The sequence below is a fragment of the Tursiops truncatus genome, chromosome 4, assembly GCF_011762595.2.
Source record: "Tursiops truncatus isolate mTurTru1 chromosome 4, mTurTru1.mat.Y, whole genome shotgun sequence".
In the NCBI taxonomy this organism is placed as follows: domain Eukaryota; kingdom Metazoa; phylum Chordata; class Mammalia; order Artiodactyla; family Delphinidae; genus Tursiops; species Tursiops truncatus.
In genome coordinates this window covers 138,819,827-138,839,043 of record NC_047037.1, presented here as the reverse complement: position 1 = coordinate 138,839,043, position 19,217 = coordinate 138,819,827, and the positions used below count along the sequence as shown (strand labels likewise).

The window sequence follows — 19,217 nt, the reverse complement described above, 5'->3', positions numbered from 1 at the left end:
AACTCCAGCCAGGAAAGCAGGAGTCAGCTGCCTTGGGAGACTCTGGGCATCTAATTTCCACATTCCATTTTCACGGTTACATGGGGTAGGACAGAAAAATACAACATATGCTTTTGGATTCATTTCACTAATACAAATATATTTAATTTAATGCACTAAGATGTAACCAACTAACTCTATTTCTAGGTAACCTTCCACAGTTTTTTTAAAGGTCAATCTCCTCTTCGTATTAAAATTTTTGAAAACTGATTTTACATCCTTTCAGTCCCTGTGATGGAGTCCTTCCATTGGTACATTCTTTTGAAAATGTTGAGTCCAAACATAAATGTTTTTTGTGCTTTGAGGAATCACAGAAATACAGGAAATAGAATAATGCTACTTTTTAAAAGTATATTTTCATTCTCATTTTCCCTCCCTGTCACAGTCTAAAGTGGGAATAAGCCCTGTCTTTATATAAATAACAGAAGAATTCTGGAGGCATTCTCAATGACTCCTAGAAGTGAGAATTCGCAAAGAAGGAAAATACGACGCAGGGAAAGTGTGGTGTCACTCCCGGGGGTCTGGACAGAATCACTGGCTCTCCTTGCTCCTGGGAATGTGTCAGGCCCATCCCCCCACTTCAGACCAGAGCTTTCCTTGGGGGGGCCCCTTGTCCAAATGCTTCTAGCATGTTCCTGACAGGGCAGAGTAGCCTATTAGATGCTTTTCAATGTTCTTTTCCTCCATAACCCATTCATGAGTGTTGATGCCTTTAATTGAGGCCAAAGCCTTTCATGACCCAAGAACAGACAAGAGACTCTACTTAGCTCTGCAGAAGCAATGCCATCCTATGCTTATGCTTAGGACCATCACTGAGGTGTAGGTGGCAGGTACCATATCCCGGACCAAAGGTCCACTGTGGATGCAGGCATTCTTTGTCTTCTGATAGAACACAGGCTAGAACTTTGACATCCCAGCAGGGAGGGTCACTGACTCTCCTTTGGTCCAAACCCTGGCCTTTCTCCAACACCCCCTCTCTCGGAGGTGTTTCTCCTTCCATCGTTGATAATCTCCCCACATCCCTCCCTGCCTTTAACCTCCAGCCCACAGAGTGGATCTCACCCTGCAGACGGTTTCTGTCCACAACACTGTGTCCTACAGGAGTCTACAACCTGTTCCTGTCAAGGGCCAGAAAGCAAATAATCTAGACTTTGGGCCATGAGGTCTCTGTCACAGCCCCTCAACTCTGCCTCTGTAGCTCAGAAGCAGACACGGCAGATACGCAGCTGGGTGAGTGCAGCTGGGCTCCAGTAAAACCTGACTCAGCCCCACTGACATTTGAAGCCCATATAATTTTCACATGTCACACACTATTCTTCCCCTTTTGATTTTTTGCAGTCATTTAAAAATATGTACATTCTTCGCTAAGAGCCATATAAAAACAAGTGGCTAAAGGACCACAGTTTGTCAACCATGTTTAATAAACCAAGATGATACCAAAAGAAGCAGCCACATACAATTGAAACTCGTCACAATAGCTGCCTGTTCATTGGCCCTCTGGGCAGAGATTTAAAGCACTATGGGACTCTTCCCTGCCTCTTGCACTAGCTTAGCAGATCTGGGTCAGATGTGGCCCCCTAAATCTCTGTGGCCTATTGATGGGTCCATCTGGCCCTCCACAGCCACTCTGTCATCCACGGGGGCATCCCTTCCCTGCAGGGGAGTTCCTCTCGGCTGGATACCCCTTTCTGCATGGGGGAAGCCAAGTCCTTTGGGACTCAGCTGCCACTAAATAGCTGGGACCCCAGCCTTCATACGCACAGACTAGTACACACTGCCTCTTGGCATCAAAACCAAAACCCTGTTTTCCCTAAATTCCCGTTACCTGCAGGCTCAGAGGTACCGTACCAGCCTCCCAGAACCTCAGAGTCTCTAGGTGGATTCTTTCCTGGCTGGGCCTTGGCTACACCCCTTGTTGGCCCATGGAAACTTCCACAGCCCCCCTCCTCACCCCCTCCCTGCTCTTCCCCTGCTCTGAGCCCAGGGCACCTCCCCTCCTTGCCACTTCTGACTGATTCCACTCCCAAGCTCTGGCACACTGAGCCATCACCCTTCTGGCAAAGTCTCCTTCTCAGAAGTCTTCTCTAGCTTCTCTGAGCTTCAGAAGCCACCGTGCCCTCCTTACCAGCTACCTGAGTTGGACGTAGGACCTTAAGAAGGATGCACAGCATCTAGAGGCCCTGATGTTAGGTGGGGGATGTCCCTAGAGACCTCAGAGCTGATAGGTAAACCCAATCCTAGTCTGCATATGTTCTGTGAATTCCTTTGTTAGGGCGTCAGCAGAAACCACTGGATAAGCCTTTACGGCTGGTGAGAAATGCTCTATGTGGCTACCAGAGAATGGGATTTGCAAAGGACAGAAAAATTCAGAAAAGGAGGGTTTTAACAAGAGTAGCTACTCAACAAATGTTTGTTGGTGGGATGAATGAATGAATGAGTGAATGAGTGAATGAAATGGGAGCTACCCTACAGTTTAGAAATTGAAAAAATGGCACCCTATTGTACAGAAGTTAGCCTTAAGTTCATCCCACAATATTCTCCAAAATGTTTCTAAAATTCTGCATTTGTGTTCCAAGCCAACGCACACCCTTGGTCACCATCTCCTCCGCCAAGTCTGACTAGACTATGGTGACCATCCAGCTCCAATTCCAAGTTCTTGGCCTCTCCAGATAGTACACACTTCAAGCACTTTGTCATTCATCGTAACTTAAGCATGTCTCATCATCAGATCACATGTCCACTTTTTATTTCACACCACGTGGCCCCTTGGCTCTTTACCTGTCCCTTGACGAACAATAGCATTGAGGGGGGAGCCACATGGCCACACGTATCCCTTGTAGGAGACCTACAATGCCGAGAATGAGCTTAGAGCCCCTGTGGATGGCAGAGTGGCCATGGAGGGCCAACCCAAGGAGAGAGACAGGAAGGAAAATGTGCTTTGAGGCAATGATGTAAGACTCCTCCTCTGTCTGCCATCTCTCCCTGAGAACCCACGGTCCATTCATCCAGAAAGGCTGTGCTGTCCATCCACGGGGACTGGGGAGCCCAAGCAGGGCTCTGTCCAGCAAGGCAGCTGTTTCCCCTCCACCCCGGCCCCCCTGTGAAGAGGTCCCTTTGTTGCTGTGTGACTCCCGGACCACAGAGGGCTTACGGTCCTATTTGCGTTCAATCCCTTCTGTTCTGCAGAGACCAGGAAAATGGGTTATTGGTGACCTGAAAAATTGAGGAATGTGCAGCCGTTGCTTTTTAACAAAAGTCCATCCCGAGTGAGGCCAGTCCTAAACCTTTTAATGACTTTGAGTGACAACCGCAGTGGTTCTCAGACTGGAGCTTGCTCAGCATCCCAGGGAGGGCTTGTTAAAACACAGACCAGCACGCCCTCCCTGCAGCCAGCGTGTGTTTCTGAGTCAGCAGGTCTGGGTGGGGCCCCAGCATTTCCCTAGGTTTCCTGCACTCACGCCACCACTACCCAGTCACCCCATATACCTCCCTGAAGGGTCACTGGAGCTGCTCTCCATTCCTGAGCCATCTCTTATTCCCTCACCACCTGCAGCCAGGTCCACTGATTACTTTCCTATAACATTGCCCCCCTTCTCTGGGAGTCCTCCTGCACCCATTTGGAAAAGACATCTCTTCCTTTTCCCTTCCACAGCCCCTTGTGCAAATCTTCACCACTGCCATCATCACTTTCCACTTTACTCACGGATTCACTGCACATCTTCCCTGCACGCGATGCCTTGTACAGAAGAGGCACCAGCTGCTGGCTGTTACAGTTAATGCATCCGTTCACTGAACAAGTTATGGAGCTCATGCTGTTTATATTGGGGAGCAGGGAAAGGGGCTGGAGGAAGCACACAGAGATGAAAAAGACAGTCCCCCACCCCTGTAATAAAAGGGAAATGAGGACAGACTACATTTTAAGTGAATTTGGAGGAATCTAAAAGGAAACGTTTCAAATCATTTTTCAACTGAATTACTCCACACGTCGGAGTGACGCAGTGTTCCCAGAATGCAGGATTCTGCAGTGGACGCCTTGGGCTCTCCAGGTCAGCGGATGGACCCTGCCATTGAGGAAAGTCCGCCCGCCAGCAGTGGGGAGGGGGAGGGGAGCATGCCAGAAAAAGGACCTGGCTGGTGGTCTTCTGAAGATGAGGTGCCTGTTCTAATCACTCGCAGCCACACTGGTGCCCTGAGCATTTGCTCATCCCTGTTTCTACCCTCCCTATAAAGAGCGGAGAACCTGCCACAGGTGGCTCACAGGCTGATTCGGGCGGACACGTCAAATGCAGGCACTTGCAAACCACACAAGGAAATTGACACGGGGCTCCTGTTGTCATGGAGATCAAAAGAGACGGTTTCTTAAAGAAAGTGAGGGTTGGGGGGGATTTGGAGGCTGGAGAAAGGGCTCCTCAGCAGATGTGAAAGAAAGCTGTTTAGGGAAACCACAGGAGAAAAAACAAAGGGCTGGAAGGGGAGAAAGAGAGGGCCACAGACAGCAGATAAATGAGACAAATGAAAAGAAATCTGGATCATTCCTGGATGCAAAGGCAAAGGAAAGGAAGAGGAAACTTCAACATGGGAAAACAACGAATCCTCACAAGAAAAACACAACAGTGGATAGCTAAGGCCTTCTCTTAGAATAGTAGGGCATTCAAAGGGCTTTGAGAAAAGGTAAAACCAGAGCACTCACACATCAAAGTCATCTGTAAATGACAGCATCATCCTGCATTCAACATCCAGATTGTTGAATTCTTGACTATGGAGTGAAGGGAGCCCTTCTTCACTTTAGCTTTTTTGCTTTCCCCCAATCACTTACTTTCCAACATCTTCCTCTAATATGTATTAAGAGGGCTGGTTGCCAGGAGAGGTTTGCTATAAATCTGTTGGTCGGTCTTCAATGATCCTTATTGTAAGCATGTGTGACCCACTGGCTGGATGACAAGTGAATAAACTCTGGAATCCTTGTTTTAAGCAGGAAACAAAAATGGACAACATTGTCCAGATAAAATAGCTCTTCAGAAGCTATTTTCCTCCCTGATGGGGTCTGGGAAATGAAATGGACCCCTCCCAATGCTGCCTAAATCTCCCATCTTGATAGGTTGGCCGCCATGCTACATGACAGCACGGAAGCCAGCTCTCAACTTGAACCCTCACGTCCAGGCTGGGGCACACTGCCTGAGAGCTCCCTCTGAACTGACTGACCCAGGCCTCTGATCAACAGCTGCATCCTGGGTCTGGAGTCCAGGCATCTCTTCTGTCTTTATACCCTGCCCATTAGATCTTCATTCAGTAAGATATAAATCTTAGGTCATTCTTACCCATCACTTTTTTACACCTCATAAATGCTCAGAACCATTGTCTTCTTTATCTACAATAAATTTTTTGAGAATGTCCACTGTGCTGAGGTCTTGATTTGGACAGGGCAGTGGGTCAGATTTCAAACATTTTTTTAGGAACTCTTGTGCTCTTGGCGCTTGCAGTCAAGTTCTTGGAGACCAGACATTTGATATGTTAATGGTGACCATAGAGGAGATGGAAGTGGCCAATTCTTGCTGAGCTGATGGTGGTTGGGTGAGTGCCAGTGGAGACCAGAGGAAGGAGAGGACTCCTTGGATGGAGATCGTCAAAGGAGGCTCCCCAATGAGTTGGAAGTGGAGCTGGCCATGGAGGGAGTCATGTATCGATAGTGGAAAAAAGGAAGAAGTGCATTCTCTGACTGGGGCTTTCATGAGATGAGAAAGTGTAAGAGAGTTGGAATCCCCATGCTTAATCAAGCAGTCAAAGAGAATTCTAGGTGGAGGGACATCCAGGAGACATTAGTCTGGAAAGACTCCTGTAGGGCTCAAATCTTACAACAGGCATTGTTGAGATTTGGGGAGAGGGAGGGCATGATCAAAGTGGCTTCTTAGGATACTTGTCTTCTCCAATATCTTGCAACCCAGATTCAAAATGTGTTTAAAGACCCCTACCTGATTCCTTCTTCTACGTTTCGTCCTACCCCACCATTAACTCCAATCTCTTAGTTTCATGAAAGCAAACAATTATTTTTGACCCACTTAATCAGTTGTTCTTTGAGGCTATTGATATAGCCTCAACTGCCTTCCCACCTGGATGTTCTTTCTTTGTGCATCAGCCAACCGTTTCCCTTTATTCCAAGTAGACACATGCTCCAAGCAGAAATGTATCCTCCAAAACAACTTTTAAAGTAAGGGGTATTACGTACTAACTTGTCTTCGGGTGATATGAAGCCCACTACCAGACAAATGGATTGAAGTGTTTCCACTGGTCCATACCCACGTCCCCTGCTGGCTTGTTGTTCATGTAACTCAGAGAGGTCCCCAGAGTCACTTCAAAAAAAGTTGGAACTTGCACCACAGCCCTTAAATTCCCTGCACTTGGTGTACGAAATCCCTGCACTTATGGATTTTAAAAAGAGATCTGTTTTCTAATATGTCCTCAAGAATTTCTTTAATGTTAACACATTCCTAAATTTACATCTGACTATTCAACCTACAAATGAATAGTAGAACTTAAACTTTGCCTGTTACAGTTAGAATTTTTGCTTACTTTTGTGCATGAAAACAATACTTTCTCTTCATGTGATTTGCTAGATTTTTCTTTGATTAAAAATATTTTGCTTAGTGTAACTTTACAAACCTAATTAGCAAGTGCTTCAAAAAGGAGAAAAGTTATCTGGGGCTCTGTGAGTGGTGGAAACTAAAAACTAAAACTAAAAAACATTTCTTGGAAAAACCTGGGTTAGAATTGCAACTCTACACTTACCTTCTTCATCTGTAAAGAAGGATAATGAGACTTCTTGGGGTTGTTGTGAAGATAAATGGGGAGATATACATCTCACCTATTACACTGATTGGGAAAAGCAAGTGCTCAACAGGTGAAGGTGATGGAGGTGGTGGAAGTGGTAGAGGGATAGTAGTAACTGGTGGTAGTGATTTTGGCCCTGAGTTAGTGTTGGAGGTGATGGTGGTAATAGTGATACTTAGGGTGATGTTTATGTCAGTGGTGATGGTGGTGGATGTATTGGAGGCATGGCAGTGATTTATTGATGGAGGAGGTGATAAGGATGGTGGTAAAGGTGGGAGAGGTGGCCGTGGTATAGGGTAATGGTGGTGGTGGTGATGATGGTGATGATACTGGTGATGGAGGTGGTGGTGATGTTGGTGATGATGTAGGTGATGCAGGTGGTAGTGATGATGGTGATGATGCTGGTGATGGAGGTGGTGGTGATGATGGTGATGGAGGTAATGGTGATGATGGTGATGGAGCTGGTGGTGATGATGGTGATGATGCAGGTGATGGAGGTGGTGGCAGTGATGAAGGTGGTGATGATGATGGTGATGGAGCTGGTGGTGATGATGGTGATGACGCTGGTGATGGAGGTGGTGGTGATGATGGTGATGATGCAGGTGACGGAGGTGGTGGTGATGATGGTAATGATGCAGGTGATGGAGGTGGTGGTGATGAAGGTGGTGATGATGATGGTGATGGAGCTGGTGGTGATGATGGTGATGATGCAGGTGATGGTGGTGGTGGTGATGATGGTGATGATGCTGGTGATAGAGGTGGTCGTGATGATGGTGATGATGCTGGTGATGGAGGTGGTGGCAGTGATGAAGGTGGTGATGATGATGGTGATGGAGGTGGTGGTGATGATGGTGATGGAGCTGGTGGTGATGACGGTGATGATGCTGGTGATGGTGGAGGTGGTGTGGATGATGGTGATGATGCTGGTGATAGAGGTGATGGTGATGATGGTGATGATGCAGGTGATGAAGGTGGTGGTGATGATGGTGATGATGCAGGTGATGGAGGTGGTGGTGATGATGGTGATGATGCAGGTGATGGAGTTGGTGGCAGTGATGTACAGGGATGGTTGTCTTGGGGGCATGAGGTAGTGGAGGTGGTAAGGGGGGACGGTGTGCATGTAGGTAGCGGTGATGGTAATGGTGAAGATGTGGTGGTAGAGGTGGTGAGTATTGATTGGTGGTGTTCACCGTGGTTGTGGTGAAGGAAGCTACTGTTGTAACTGAATTAGAAAGAGAAATAACCGAGAGATGATTTCAGCACACTAACTTTTATGAAAACAGCTTTATTGGGATGAAATTAACATACCATCACATTTGCTGTTTTAAGTGTACGATTCCATGTTGTTTTGTATGTTTACAGAGATGTGCAGCCATCACCAGAATCTAATTTTAGATTATTTTCATCACTCACAACAAAGCCCATACCCATTAGTAGTCACTCCCCATTTCTCCCCCAACACAATCCTTTTTAGATGGTTTTCAAAACCTCTTAGGGCCCGCATGCTGTGAAATCAAAAGTGCATATTTCGTTTGTAAGAAAAATCCATCGCTTCTTTCTCAGGTGCAACAATTCATTCTGCATGATAACTAGCGATTGTATTAGAGCCCTGGAAAGAAATGTGTGAAACCACTGCTACCTTCAAATAACTCACCACTCTATTCATACATATCTCTTCAAAATCAGAATATTAAGAAAACTGGAGGAGAGCTCTCTTCTTTGTTTCTTGTGATAAACACAGTCCCTTGCATTACCATATTGGATTTCACATCTAAAAGAATAATAACTAAAAAATCCTATCTCATTAACAGTCAACTGAAACACAACCTTTTTGAAATAAGATACCCAATAAGTCCCACTTCTGGGACTTCAGTCCAATAAACAAACTTAAAAACAGATGCACTGTATCACAGAGGTTCATCTGTGGTAGGAAATAAGTTACAAAACAATATCCCAAACAAAATTGTTGGAAAAATGAGTCAATAAAACATGGAATATGATTTTTAAAAACTAGAAGTAAACATGAAAGTATGATCATAATAGCATATTAAATAAAAATAATCAGTCACTAAATTGTAGAGTATGAAGACAACCATGTGAAAACCAAAAACAAACTTCAATTTCACTTAGAGAAAAAAACATATCAGAATTTGAATAGTGATTACATGGGAATGGTGGCTGTATACTTTTATTATTACAAAAAAACACTAAAATAATTTTCTACAAAATATTTTGCAGACGAGTCTAATAAACAAAAATAACCTTTGTGTCACTCCAGAATTAGCAGGACTAAAATTTAGTTCTAAGAAAACTGTAAAGAATGTTCTATTTCTTTTGTACAAAATATTTAAACTGAACAGGACAAAAACCACTGTGTTGCCTATCCTATTTAAGCAGTTAGAATGTGTTTTCACCCTCAGAAAGTGAAAAAAGGAAGATTTCTCTACCCACCTATCTGTGCAACCAAATCACGGGCATGATTAATCCCCCCAAACCCAGGAAGGGAAATGTCAGCCAGCAGGTCCCTCTGCTTGTAGAAGATTCAGCTGAATTGGGTGCTGTGAGTGAACATTTTCTCGTGGGCATTTGCCTCCACTCCCTACACCCCCTACCTGATCAGACTCCATAGCTCCTCTCCTGGGATCCTGACTTGGCACCTTAGGGAGACTTAAATTGTCACAGGGAGCCCGTTGAAAAATTAGAATGTTTTTTAAACTTAAACAGTCCTTTATATTTGGGTGACCATATTAAACATTAAAAAAACTTTGTGAAATAGGAGAAATGTCTTTGTTTTATATTTGACTTATCCATGGCTTTTGGAGGGAAATTGATTTTGCTAATTAGTCCAATGATACAAATGCAATTCAGTGGTTTAGGTAAAACAAATTCCAGGTAATGGAATTCTCGACATCTGAAATCTTTGGATCCAATTTTAAATCAGAGTGAAAAGTTGTAGTTCGCCAATGCAAAAGCAGGAGCGCATAGACACTTGCTTATAATAAGAAAGGGGTGTGCTTTTGTGTCAACGTCTGACTGCCAACTTGACTGAAGAAGTAATGGTTTCCAGGCTGTTTCTTTGATACCTATTAGCACCATGTAAATGCCTGAAATCAGACGAGTTGTTGAGAAAGGCAGTGGCATCCAAGAAAACCACAAATGAGGAAACTCGCCTGAGAAAAGAAATGTGATTTTACTGCTCTCGTATAACTCAGACAAACACCCAAAGACAGCTGGCGACATTCATGACGCGGGGGGCTGGCGTGGTAAGCAATCCACAGGCGTCTGCTGAATTCGTTCATGGCGCTGTCTGTCCTGACCTTCTTCTGCCTTCTTCCTGCTGGTGGTCCAGCCTCACCCCACCCCCATCCTGGGCACATCCTCTCTGTCTGCCATTCCTCACCCCTGGGCATTCAGCAGCCCCCCCCAATCCATTCCAGCTGCTCTGTCTCTCCCACCCCACACCCTCCCTCCCCTTCTGGAACCCTGGCCATCCCTCCAGCCCCGCCTGCGGTCAGCATCTTCTGACTGCTTCAGGCCACACTCATTTTGCCACTTTGAGAAGCCTGCTGGCCTTCACGGTCCAGTACCACACACCTGAACACTTCAGATTTCTCTGCAGTTTCCTGAGTGCGTATGTCCTCTCTCCAATGGGATTGTAAGCATTTTCAGAAAGCTTTTCAGAGCCCCAAGAGACCTTAATCCACGGTTTGTACTGAAATACACATGTACACATACACATGCACATACATACACATACCTGCTCACACATATGCACACACAGACATAATACAAATACACACACTCAACACACACACACACACACAGCCGTTGATTGCCTGAAAGCCTACCACACCTTTATTACTTTAGAGCATCACTTTGATGCTGTTCTTAAAACATACTTGAAAAAAGTCTGGATTCTTAAAAAGTCCAACGTGTCAGCAAAAACTGTTCTGTTTTTGACCCGTAACTCTAGCCTCACCTTGCCCATCTTAAATCACCATAAAATGATCCCCGAATGACTCAGGCCTTAATGAAAGAGGTTTGCCTTCCTGCCAGGGGTGGACTCCCCTTCACATCCAGCTTTCGACATGCAAACACCTTTGTTCTGGAATATTCCATTAGAGTATAAGCTCCATGAGGGCAGGGACCTTTTTTAAAAAATCACTTCTGTTCCCCAGTGCCTGGAACAATGTGGCAGAGTTCCGTAGATTTTGCTGGGTGAAAACGCGAACATCAGTCTCCCCAGGTGATGGTTGGTGTAGGCAGAGGTACCACAGACGCAATCCATCTTTCCAAACTTCCCCACCACTTAGAGAAGTCGGCTGTCCTGGCAGCATGAGTGGGAGGGGCTGGGAGCACAGGCTCTGTGGTGGATTCCCCTCCTGTCCCTCATGTCTGTGGGACCTCCTGTGTCAATGAAGGTCTTGGTGGTGCTGTGTCCCGGGGCTGCAGTGAGGGTTGGGCTCATTCGCGCAGGTAAAGGCAGAGCACCTGGCCACGAGCAGCCTCTAGGTATGAGTTTGCTGCTACTATTACTATTACTACTGCCACACCTGTTATGATTATTTCCACGTTTATTCAATTTCATTTTTATTTGCCTAAGAGGAGGGCAGGTGCCGGTTTTCCTCTTGTCACACCTCGAGTGTTCTTTTTGGTTTGATTGTTTAGCTACTCACATTGTACTTGGTAACTTTTCAACGTCCAAATTATTCACGGAGTATAATTCGTAGCTTGGCCATAGGTATACAGTAGGATTAACCAGCTTTCGAACAGGTTTAAAGCATCCGAAAATAACATTGTTTTTTACCAAATCACAAACAGTGTTCTTTAGTGATTCTTCTCTTTCCTGTTTAGGCTCCCAAGAAACATCTGCAAAATGGGATTATCCGTGGCTATCAAATAGGTTACCGCGAGTACAGCACTGGGGGCAACTTCCAGTTCAATATCATCAGTATCGACACCACGGGGGACAGTGAGATTTACACCCTCAGCAACCTAAACAAGTTCACCCAGTATGGCCTGGTGGTGCAGGCCTGCAACCGGGCCGGGACGGGGCCTTCTTCTCAGGAAGTCATCACCACCACCCTCGAGGATGGTAGGTTCCAGCTGCTGCTCTGGGTCCTCAGAGCCTGGCCGCCTTCGGGCTTTGCAGTGACAATGGCATCCAGGCCGGCAGGGACTGGGGGTTCCGGTGGGGAAGCTGCCCTGATTAACTCGTGGGCTGCCTTGGTTCGGTGCCCTTGACAGACCTTGATTGCAAAGCCAAATCCATCCCTTCTTCAGCATCCTTCTCCATCAAGCCCAAGAGGTGGGCTTTTCCCGCGTGAAACCAAAGCTCTCCCTATGACTGCGGCAGTCTGGCCTGAATGTAGAAATCCGATTTTCTAAGAATTTCTCACAAATCACTGTAAAGGAGGATTTTTTTCTTTTTCTTTTTTCTTTCTTTCTTCTTTCTTTCTTTCTTTCTTTCTTTCTTTCTTTCTCTTTCTTTCTTTCTTCTTTCTTTCTTCTTTCTTTCTTTCTTTTCTTTCTTTCTTTTTCTTTCTCTCTCTTTCTTTCTTTCTTTCTTTCTTCCTTCCTTCCTTTCTTTCTTTCCTTTTTTCTTTCTTTCTTTCTTTCTTTCTTCCTTCCTTCCTTTCTTTCTTTCCTTTTTTCTTTCTTTCTTTCTTTCTTTCTTCCTTCCTTCTTTCCTTCCTTCCCTTCCTTCCTTCCATCCTTCCTTCCTTCCTTCCTTCCTTCCTTCCTTCCTTCCTTCCTTCCTTCCTTCCTTCCTTCCCTCCTTTTTTTATGATTGCTTTTTATTTTCAAGCATTCTGAGACCAGAGAACAGGAATGAGCAAGCTTCCTTGGAGCAAATCTCACGGTGACTGTGCGCCCCCTAGTGGCCATAAGGCATTAATGTACCCTCCCACCTTGACCACCTAAGAGCTCACATTCTCCAGCAATGCTTGAAAGGAGAGAGAACCCTAGTGTCCGGAAGCGCCATCTTTTAGGTGCAGAGGTCAGATATAGGGTCAGCTGTAGGAGTAGGGGATAGATGCTTCCAGCAGCAAGCTCGCACGGCAGTTGCCTCTTGTGCAACTAGCCGCTGGGTCATAGGTTTGAGAGCACACATGGTGACTTGCATCTATAATTTCTGAGCGTTTTCACAGGGAGAGAAGTCTTAGACAGCTAGAACCCAGAAGTCCAGGCTTTTCTTTCCATCTTCATAGTCTTCGCAGGCATGGTTAGATAGGCCTTTGGGTTTGCACGTTGATGTTCATCTTTCACTGATGTTTGCAATTCAGTCACTATTTTGCCCCCTCTCCCAGCCACGACGTTTAAGGTTTGCATAAACCCACATGAAAAATACTTCAGATATCCTTCTAGCCTGTATCCTAGTCCATTTTCTCTCTTTCCTCTGACGAATGGTATAGTATTGAAAGGGGCCCTGCTGGGGATGGGACAGTGAATACGATGACGTGTCTGCTTTGTGGCACTTTCAACAGTGAGGCTTTCAATTTACATGCCAGGTATTACTCAGTATGAGGAGATGTACTGTATAAAGTACATGTAACTTACAACAGTAACTTTCAAGGGTAATGGGAAAATAAGCCAGACCAGCAATGGTCTTTTACTCATGCAGTAGGATCAGAAGTGTTCTCAACTCCATAAGCCTGGGGCTTAACAGTGAAGCAGTTATTCTGGAAAGAGAGACAGTGGAAGTCATATGAAGTCATTGCATTTTACTGAGTTATCATAATATTTGCATAGAGGAATGGTACTCATTTTTTTCCTTAATTTGGGGGATTGAGAGCAATGTTTTATTTTCCTGTACTTTGAACTATTAAACTAATGTTGCTTATTCAATATTGCTTTGCTAATTAAACCACCCACGGTTATTACAGATTCTAACTATCTAATTTCAGTGCCCAGCTACCCCCCCGAAAATGTCCAAGCCATAGCAACATCACCAGAAAGAATATCACTGTCCTGGTCCACACTTTCCAAGGAAGCCCTGAATGGAATCCTCCAGGGGTTCAGAGTCATTTACTGGGCCAACCTCATGGACGGAGGTAAGGGGGTTAAACTAGAACTTGGAGTTTGCCCCAAAGGATGCGCCATGGAATTTGCAGACCCCCTCCTCCTACCGTGGGATTCAGCACAGGGTGGGCAGTTCTTTATCGATGGGTACTTTTCTCCTTTCCCCTCGTCTTTCTGTTATCTCATATCTGACATTTTTAACAGGTGTGCACAGCTGTTTAAATCATATACCTTCAAAAAGCAATTTGAAGGATAGGAGGGGGTGGCACTTGGGGAATCTAGGAATAGATGTGTTTTCCTAATTATGAGTATCTATGTCAAGCCTCTGCAGGCAGCACCAAAACCTGGATCTGTATCTAGAAAGTTCTGCGTGATGTGTATCCTAAAAGGCTGACTTCCTCCTATTCCCCGATAGGACTCAGCAGGGAAAATCCTTAAGCTCCTGTAGTTGAACTAGAAGGGGTTCAGGAAGAACGCCGGAGCCAGAACACCTTGGGCGGAGGAGTGTTGTTCCCACGAGGAGCGCTTTCATCCCAAACCCTCCACTTTTGTCCCCTCCTTTTTCTTTCTTCCTCCTTGTATTCCCTCTCTTCCTTCTTGTTTCTTTGTGATTTTTTTTTTCTTTCAAGTTGTAGGACAAAATTCTCCTGTTTGGAGGCAAGACTTGGCACGAGAGAGGGTCAGCTCAGGGAGTGGCAAGATTGGGGCTCCAAGTGTCTTGAGCAGAACAGAGGCCTGACGTCACCGAGCCAGGCTGAGCCCCGCTCCAGGAGCATGACAGGCCCACCCTGAGCTACAGCCCCTAACAGGAAAGGCTCTGCTCTCTGCTTGTGGCCCAGGACTTGGGTGGCCCACATCTGCACCCTCCCCCGCTCCCCATATCCAGCCCCCGGGGATGCCTCCCCTCTGGTTTGGGGCTTCCTGCAGCTCTTCTGACTGTGGGTCCTCTGAGTCTGGGCAAACACAGAGGCCCCCAGGGCATTTCCCACCTCTGCTCAGGACCACCTGGGTCTGCTCTGCCAACCCGGTCACTTTCCCCACCCAGGTAATCAGAACACACTGGGCCTCAGAGGCTGCAGGGGTTCCACTATTGGTGCCAGAATAAAGGAAGGAAGGCAGCTTAATTTGCTAAGTAAATAGCAGAGTTCCAGGCTTAGCTGTTTACATCTGCAGCCAGACTTGTGTCTCAGAGCTGAGGACCAGATCTGATTCCCTTGATGTCGAGGTAGCGCTTTTCATAGTGCCAGCAGTGGGAGACATTCTGATTCGCCTTCTGGGCGCCCCCAAAGCAGAAGTGTTACCTGAGCAGCTACTCTGTGCTGAGCTCCTGCTTGGCGCTGAGGATGCAGCATCTGCCCCGATGGATGCTCTAGCCTAGTGAGAGTGGGGATAAGTGATGCATACAGAACCTCCAGCCCAGTAAGGCACAGCCAGCCCCACGGAGGCACAGAGTTAAACAGATGATTCCCTTCACCTCCTCCCTGCAAACAGAGCTTCAAAACTCCCATAGAAGTAAAATACGGAGCAATGAAAAATTTCAAATTATCTACTTTACTGACACAATACAGTAATAGATCATTGCATATACTTGTTCTGGTTTCTAATCCTCTTCTTGAATAAGATGAAATTAAACACCCTAACGTACTCACCTAAAGGCAGTGTTACACTAAAATCGTCCTTTTTTGTTCTTGTTGGAAACATTTCCATAGTCCGGTGGTGACTCTTCATCACATTTTCACATTTTACTCATATGTGCTAATAATACCTGTAAGCACCTCAGTTCTACGATGGATGATCTGGTTGATATCGTTCAGTCAACTTCACACTTTAAAGCTTTAAAAACTTGAACATTTAAAAACATAAAAGTCTTTAAATAAAGAATGCTTTGGGCTTCCCTGGTGGCGCAGTGGTTGAGAGTCCGCCTGCCGATGCAGGGGACGCGGGTTCGTGCCCCGGTCCGGGAAGATCCCACATGCCGCGGAGCGGCTGGGCCCGTGAGCCATGGCCGCTGAGCCTGCGCGTCCGGAGCCTGTGCTCCGCAACGGGAGAGGCCACAGCGGTGAGAGGCCCGCGTACCGCAAAAAAAAAAAAAAAAAAAAAAAAAAAAAAAGAATGCTTGGAAATGCATACAGTTTCTAAAGATACTTTTACTCACTGTATGAAGACCAAGGTGATGTGCTTAATGCCTAATGTAGAAGTACTACACTTAATCTCCAAAAGATGAGAAAGAAACCCTCAGAAACCTATGAACAGTCATTCCTGACCTGCTACCTCTGAGAAGTGACATGTATGCATTCGCAGGGAATTTCATGGAATTACTGGGTTCTTCTGCACCAGCTCTTAGATTGCGGCCCTGAGGTTCCCACAGACACACAACACATAGTGATCATGTAAAGAACTATACCTGCTAAGCTTGAGGATACACCACACATACATACACACACACTCACTCGTGCAGGCCAAGAGAGAAAGAGATCGTTACTACTGCTGTGATTAGCAATTGCCCCAAATACTTTGAAAAATATGCATTAAAAAGCATTTTGTTATTGTTAATATGACCAGATAAAACTGGTTAATATATTTGATAGGACAGGTTAAATGTACAATAGGTCGGTGAAATTTCTGAGTATTTTATAATCTGAAAGTCAAAGAATTTTTAAGACCTGACAGAAGCAGTTAGTCTAAGATTGCTAGGGAAGTGGCACACTTTGAAAATCCACTATTTCCATCGGAATGGAGCTGCTTTTCAGCCCTCTGTCTTTCTTCAAGGCAAAAACGACAGATTCTGAATCAAAGCAACGTTTAAGTGCCAACCAAGACTTTTGCTACGATGCTGGCAGGTTGAGGAGGTGCTTGGGAAAAGTGATTTCCACCCCCTATTTTGATTTCTTCCTTAGACTCTTTAAGAATGAAGAAGGGTGTCAATAAATACATAAAACTATTTTGTTTTAAAATATGAAGTTTTCTTTAAAAAACTTTTTGTACTATAAATGATTTCTGAATTTATTTTCTATATTAATTTCATATTATTTTACTCATGATTTCAACTGAACACTATTCTTTACTCCCCATATATTTTTAAAAAATTATTTTATTGAAGTATAGTTGATTTACAATGTTATGCTAATTTCTACTGTACTGTCCCATATATATATATATATATATATTTTTTTTTTTTAATGACTCCATTGGGGCCGGGAAAAGTAGGTGATAGAAATCTGTGTTTAAGCCGTAAAAAAAGAAAAAGGAGCTTGAAAGAACGACAAATGAAGCACGCTATTTTGAATTTGGCTTTTTTCATAATTTTCCTTTTTACTTCCTCTACATTGATGAGTCAGGGACATACCCTCCCAGCAGAGAGAATGAGGTGCTTTTGTGGTAGATTCTGGGGCACAGGTAGTTTTTAAAAATCCTTGGGGGGGTAATTTTGAACAGGGGTTTGGACTGCTTTCATATTCATGGTTCGTGATAAATTAGTTCATCCAAATAATATGAACCCCAATATGAGTCAATAACCAGGTACCAATTCTAATTAGTATGGTAATTCATGAGCGGGTGTAATTCTTTTGTGTCAAGTGTTGCTTTCTTTAAAAAGATCAGGGTGTCCCACTTTGCCCTTCTCCCTCTTAACTGTCCTCTTCTCCATCACTGTGTCTCACTGGGAACAGCCCTGTCCCATCGGCACAGCACACCTTTCCCCTGCACTGTAATTGGAGCTCATACTTCCCCCGTGACGTAGAGACCCTGGGTCCTTCTTAAAGATAAAAACAAAAGCATAAAACCAGAGGCCCCAAGAGGTCACATGATATAGTCAACTCCTCATTACTAGCCCTGCATACAGCCCCGTGGAAGCCCCTCCCCTGAGTTGCATTTTCCCTGACTGTGTGTGTGTGTGTGTGTGTGTGTGTGTAATCTTTGGCATAATGTAGAAGTTCCTAAATCTGAAAAGATCTTGATGAGATCTATACTTAAACTTTTCCATTAGCATTTGAATTTTTAACCTACTCCAATTGACCTGTATTATCTATGTTCAGGAAAATGAACATCATAAATGAATAATATAATGGAAAGCGGTCTGATGGTCACCCAGGGCAGACTTTTCCTTCACAGGAGAGAATTTCTAACCCATCTGAGGGTAACGATGTTACCCAGCTTTCCAAATGCACAGTGACCACACAGGAGCAAACATTTTTCTTTCATTTTCATAAGCCATCTGCTCCGGTTTCTAGATTGTGGCCCTAAAAGTCTGCCACCAGATGGTCTCCCCCAGAAGACCACAGGCATCTTTGGGGGGCTGTGCCCTTTGCTCTTCTCTCCCCCCCCCCCCAGCAAAGCATCCTGCCCCCAGAACTCATCCACAAGGTGCCCAAGGTGGGAACAGGCGCCGGGCTCCTGTTGGGGTCCGGGGCTGTGTCTGTGCCCATTTTTTCCCATCCCCTCACAGCCCTCATCACACACAGGGCTCCCTGGCATGTGAGTGACAAACCTTGGTTACCCCCTGCTTTATTTTAAATTCAACTATCCTGCTATGTCCAGTTCAGCCCTGATCCTTTTGATGACGAAAAGTAAAAATAGTCACCATAATCACCAAACAGCTGGCCACTAATCTCCGAACTTCCGTGCAATATGCCAGAAGGACAAGAGGAAAGAAAATCAAAGAGCAGGAAGAGGAAACCAGCTGGCAGAACCGCATCGCATCCGGCCGCCATGCCAGGCCCACCGAGCGGCCACAGGGAGTGGCTGAGAGTGGGGACCCGGCCGTGCGGCACGCCCTGTGTGCCGCGGCCCATGCTTCTCGGCCCCCGTGCGCGCTCCGGGACCTGGGGGAAGCTGTTGAGTCTCTGCCTGCCTCCGTTTCCTCTCCTGTAAAATGAATGGGTTGTGGAAACAAGAGCATGGTCATGCTGGGTAAATGAGTTGACCTGGGAACCCAGCACCCAAGGAAGCGCGCACGGCGTGTCAGCGGCATTTACTGGGCCAGAGAGGCGCGAGAGACCCTTCCGGGCAGCCTCACTGTGTGCACTGTGTGCAGAGGTGGCCAGACACCAAGGAGGACTCCCTCCTGGACCCCGTCTCCCAGCCCAGTTCTGAGTAACCGGGCACAGCGGGCACGGGGACGAGCCTGCACCAAACATCCCACACACGGCCACTTGCCTAAAGGTCAGCAGGTCCTCAGGCCCCTCTCTCCTTGTCCGTCAGAGCACCGTGGCTGGTACTTACCACACCCACCGTGAGTTTCTCAAACTGCCGTGTATCCTGTACCTCAGATGCGCCAGCGTAAAGGTCACCGTTTGCACGTCATTAGCTGATCCCACACCAGAGCGTGAAGC

At 45.8% G+C, this 19,217-nt stretch overlaps 1 protein-coding gene across 1 annotated transcript in view; it reads left to right on the top strand.

Moving 5' to 3' along the window:
* LOC101316279 (cell adhesion molecule DSCAM) overlaps window positions 1-11,877 on the top strand; it is a 527,322-nt gene extending 515,445 nt beyond the window's left edge. Inside the window, exon 16 of the mRNA XM_073804653.1 lies at window positions 11,719-11,877. Within this exon, the coding sequence (XP_073660754.1) occupies window positions 11,719-11,767 (49 nt within the window). The 3' untranslated portion in view covers window positions 11,768-11,877. The remainder of the gene's footprint in view (window positions 1-11,718) is intronic.
* The last annotated feature ends 7,340 nt before the right edge of the window (window positions 11,878-19,217 follow it).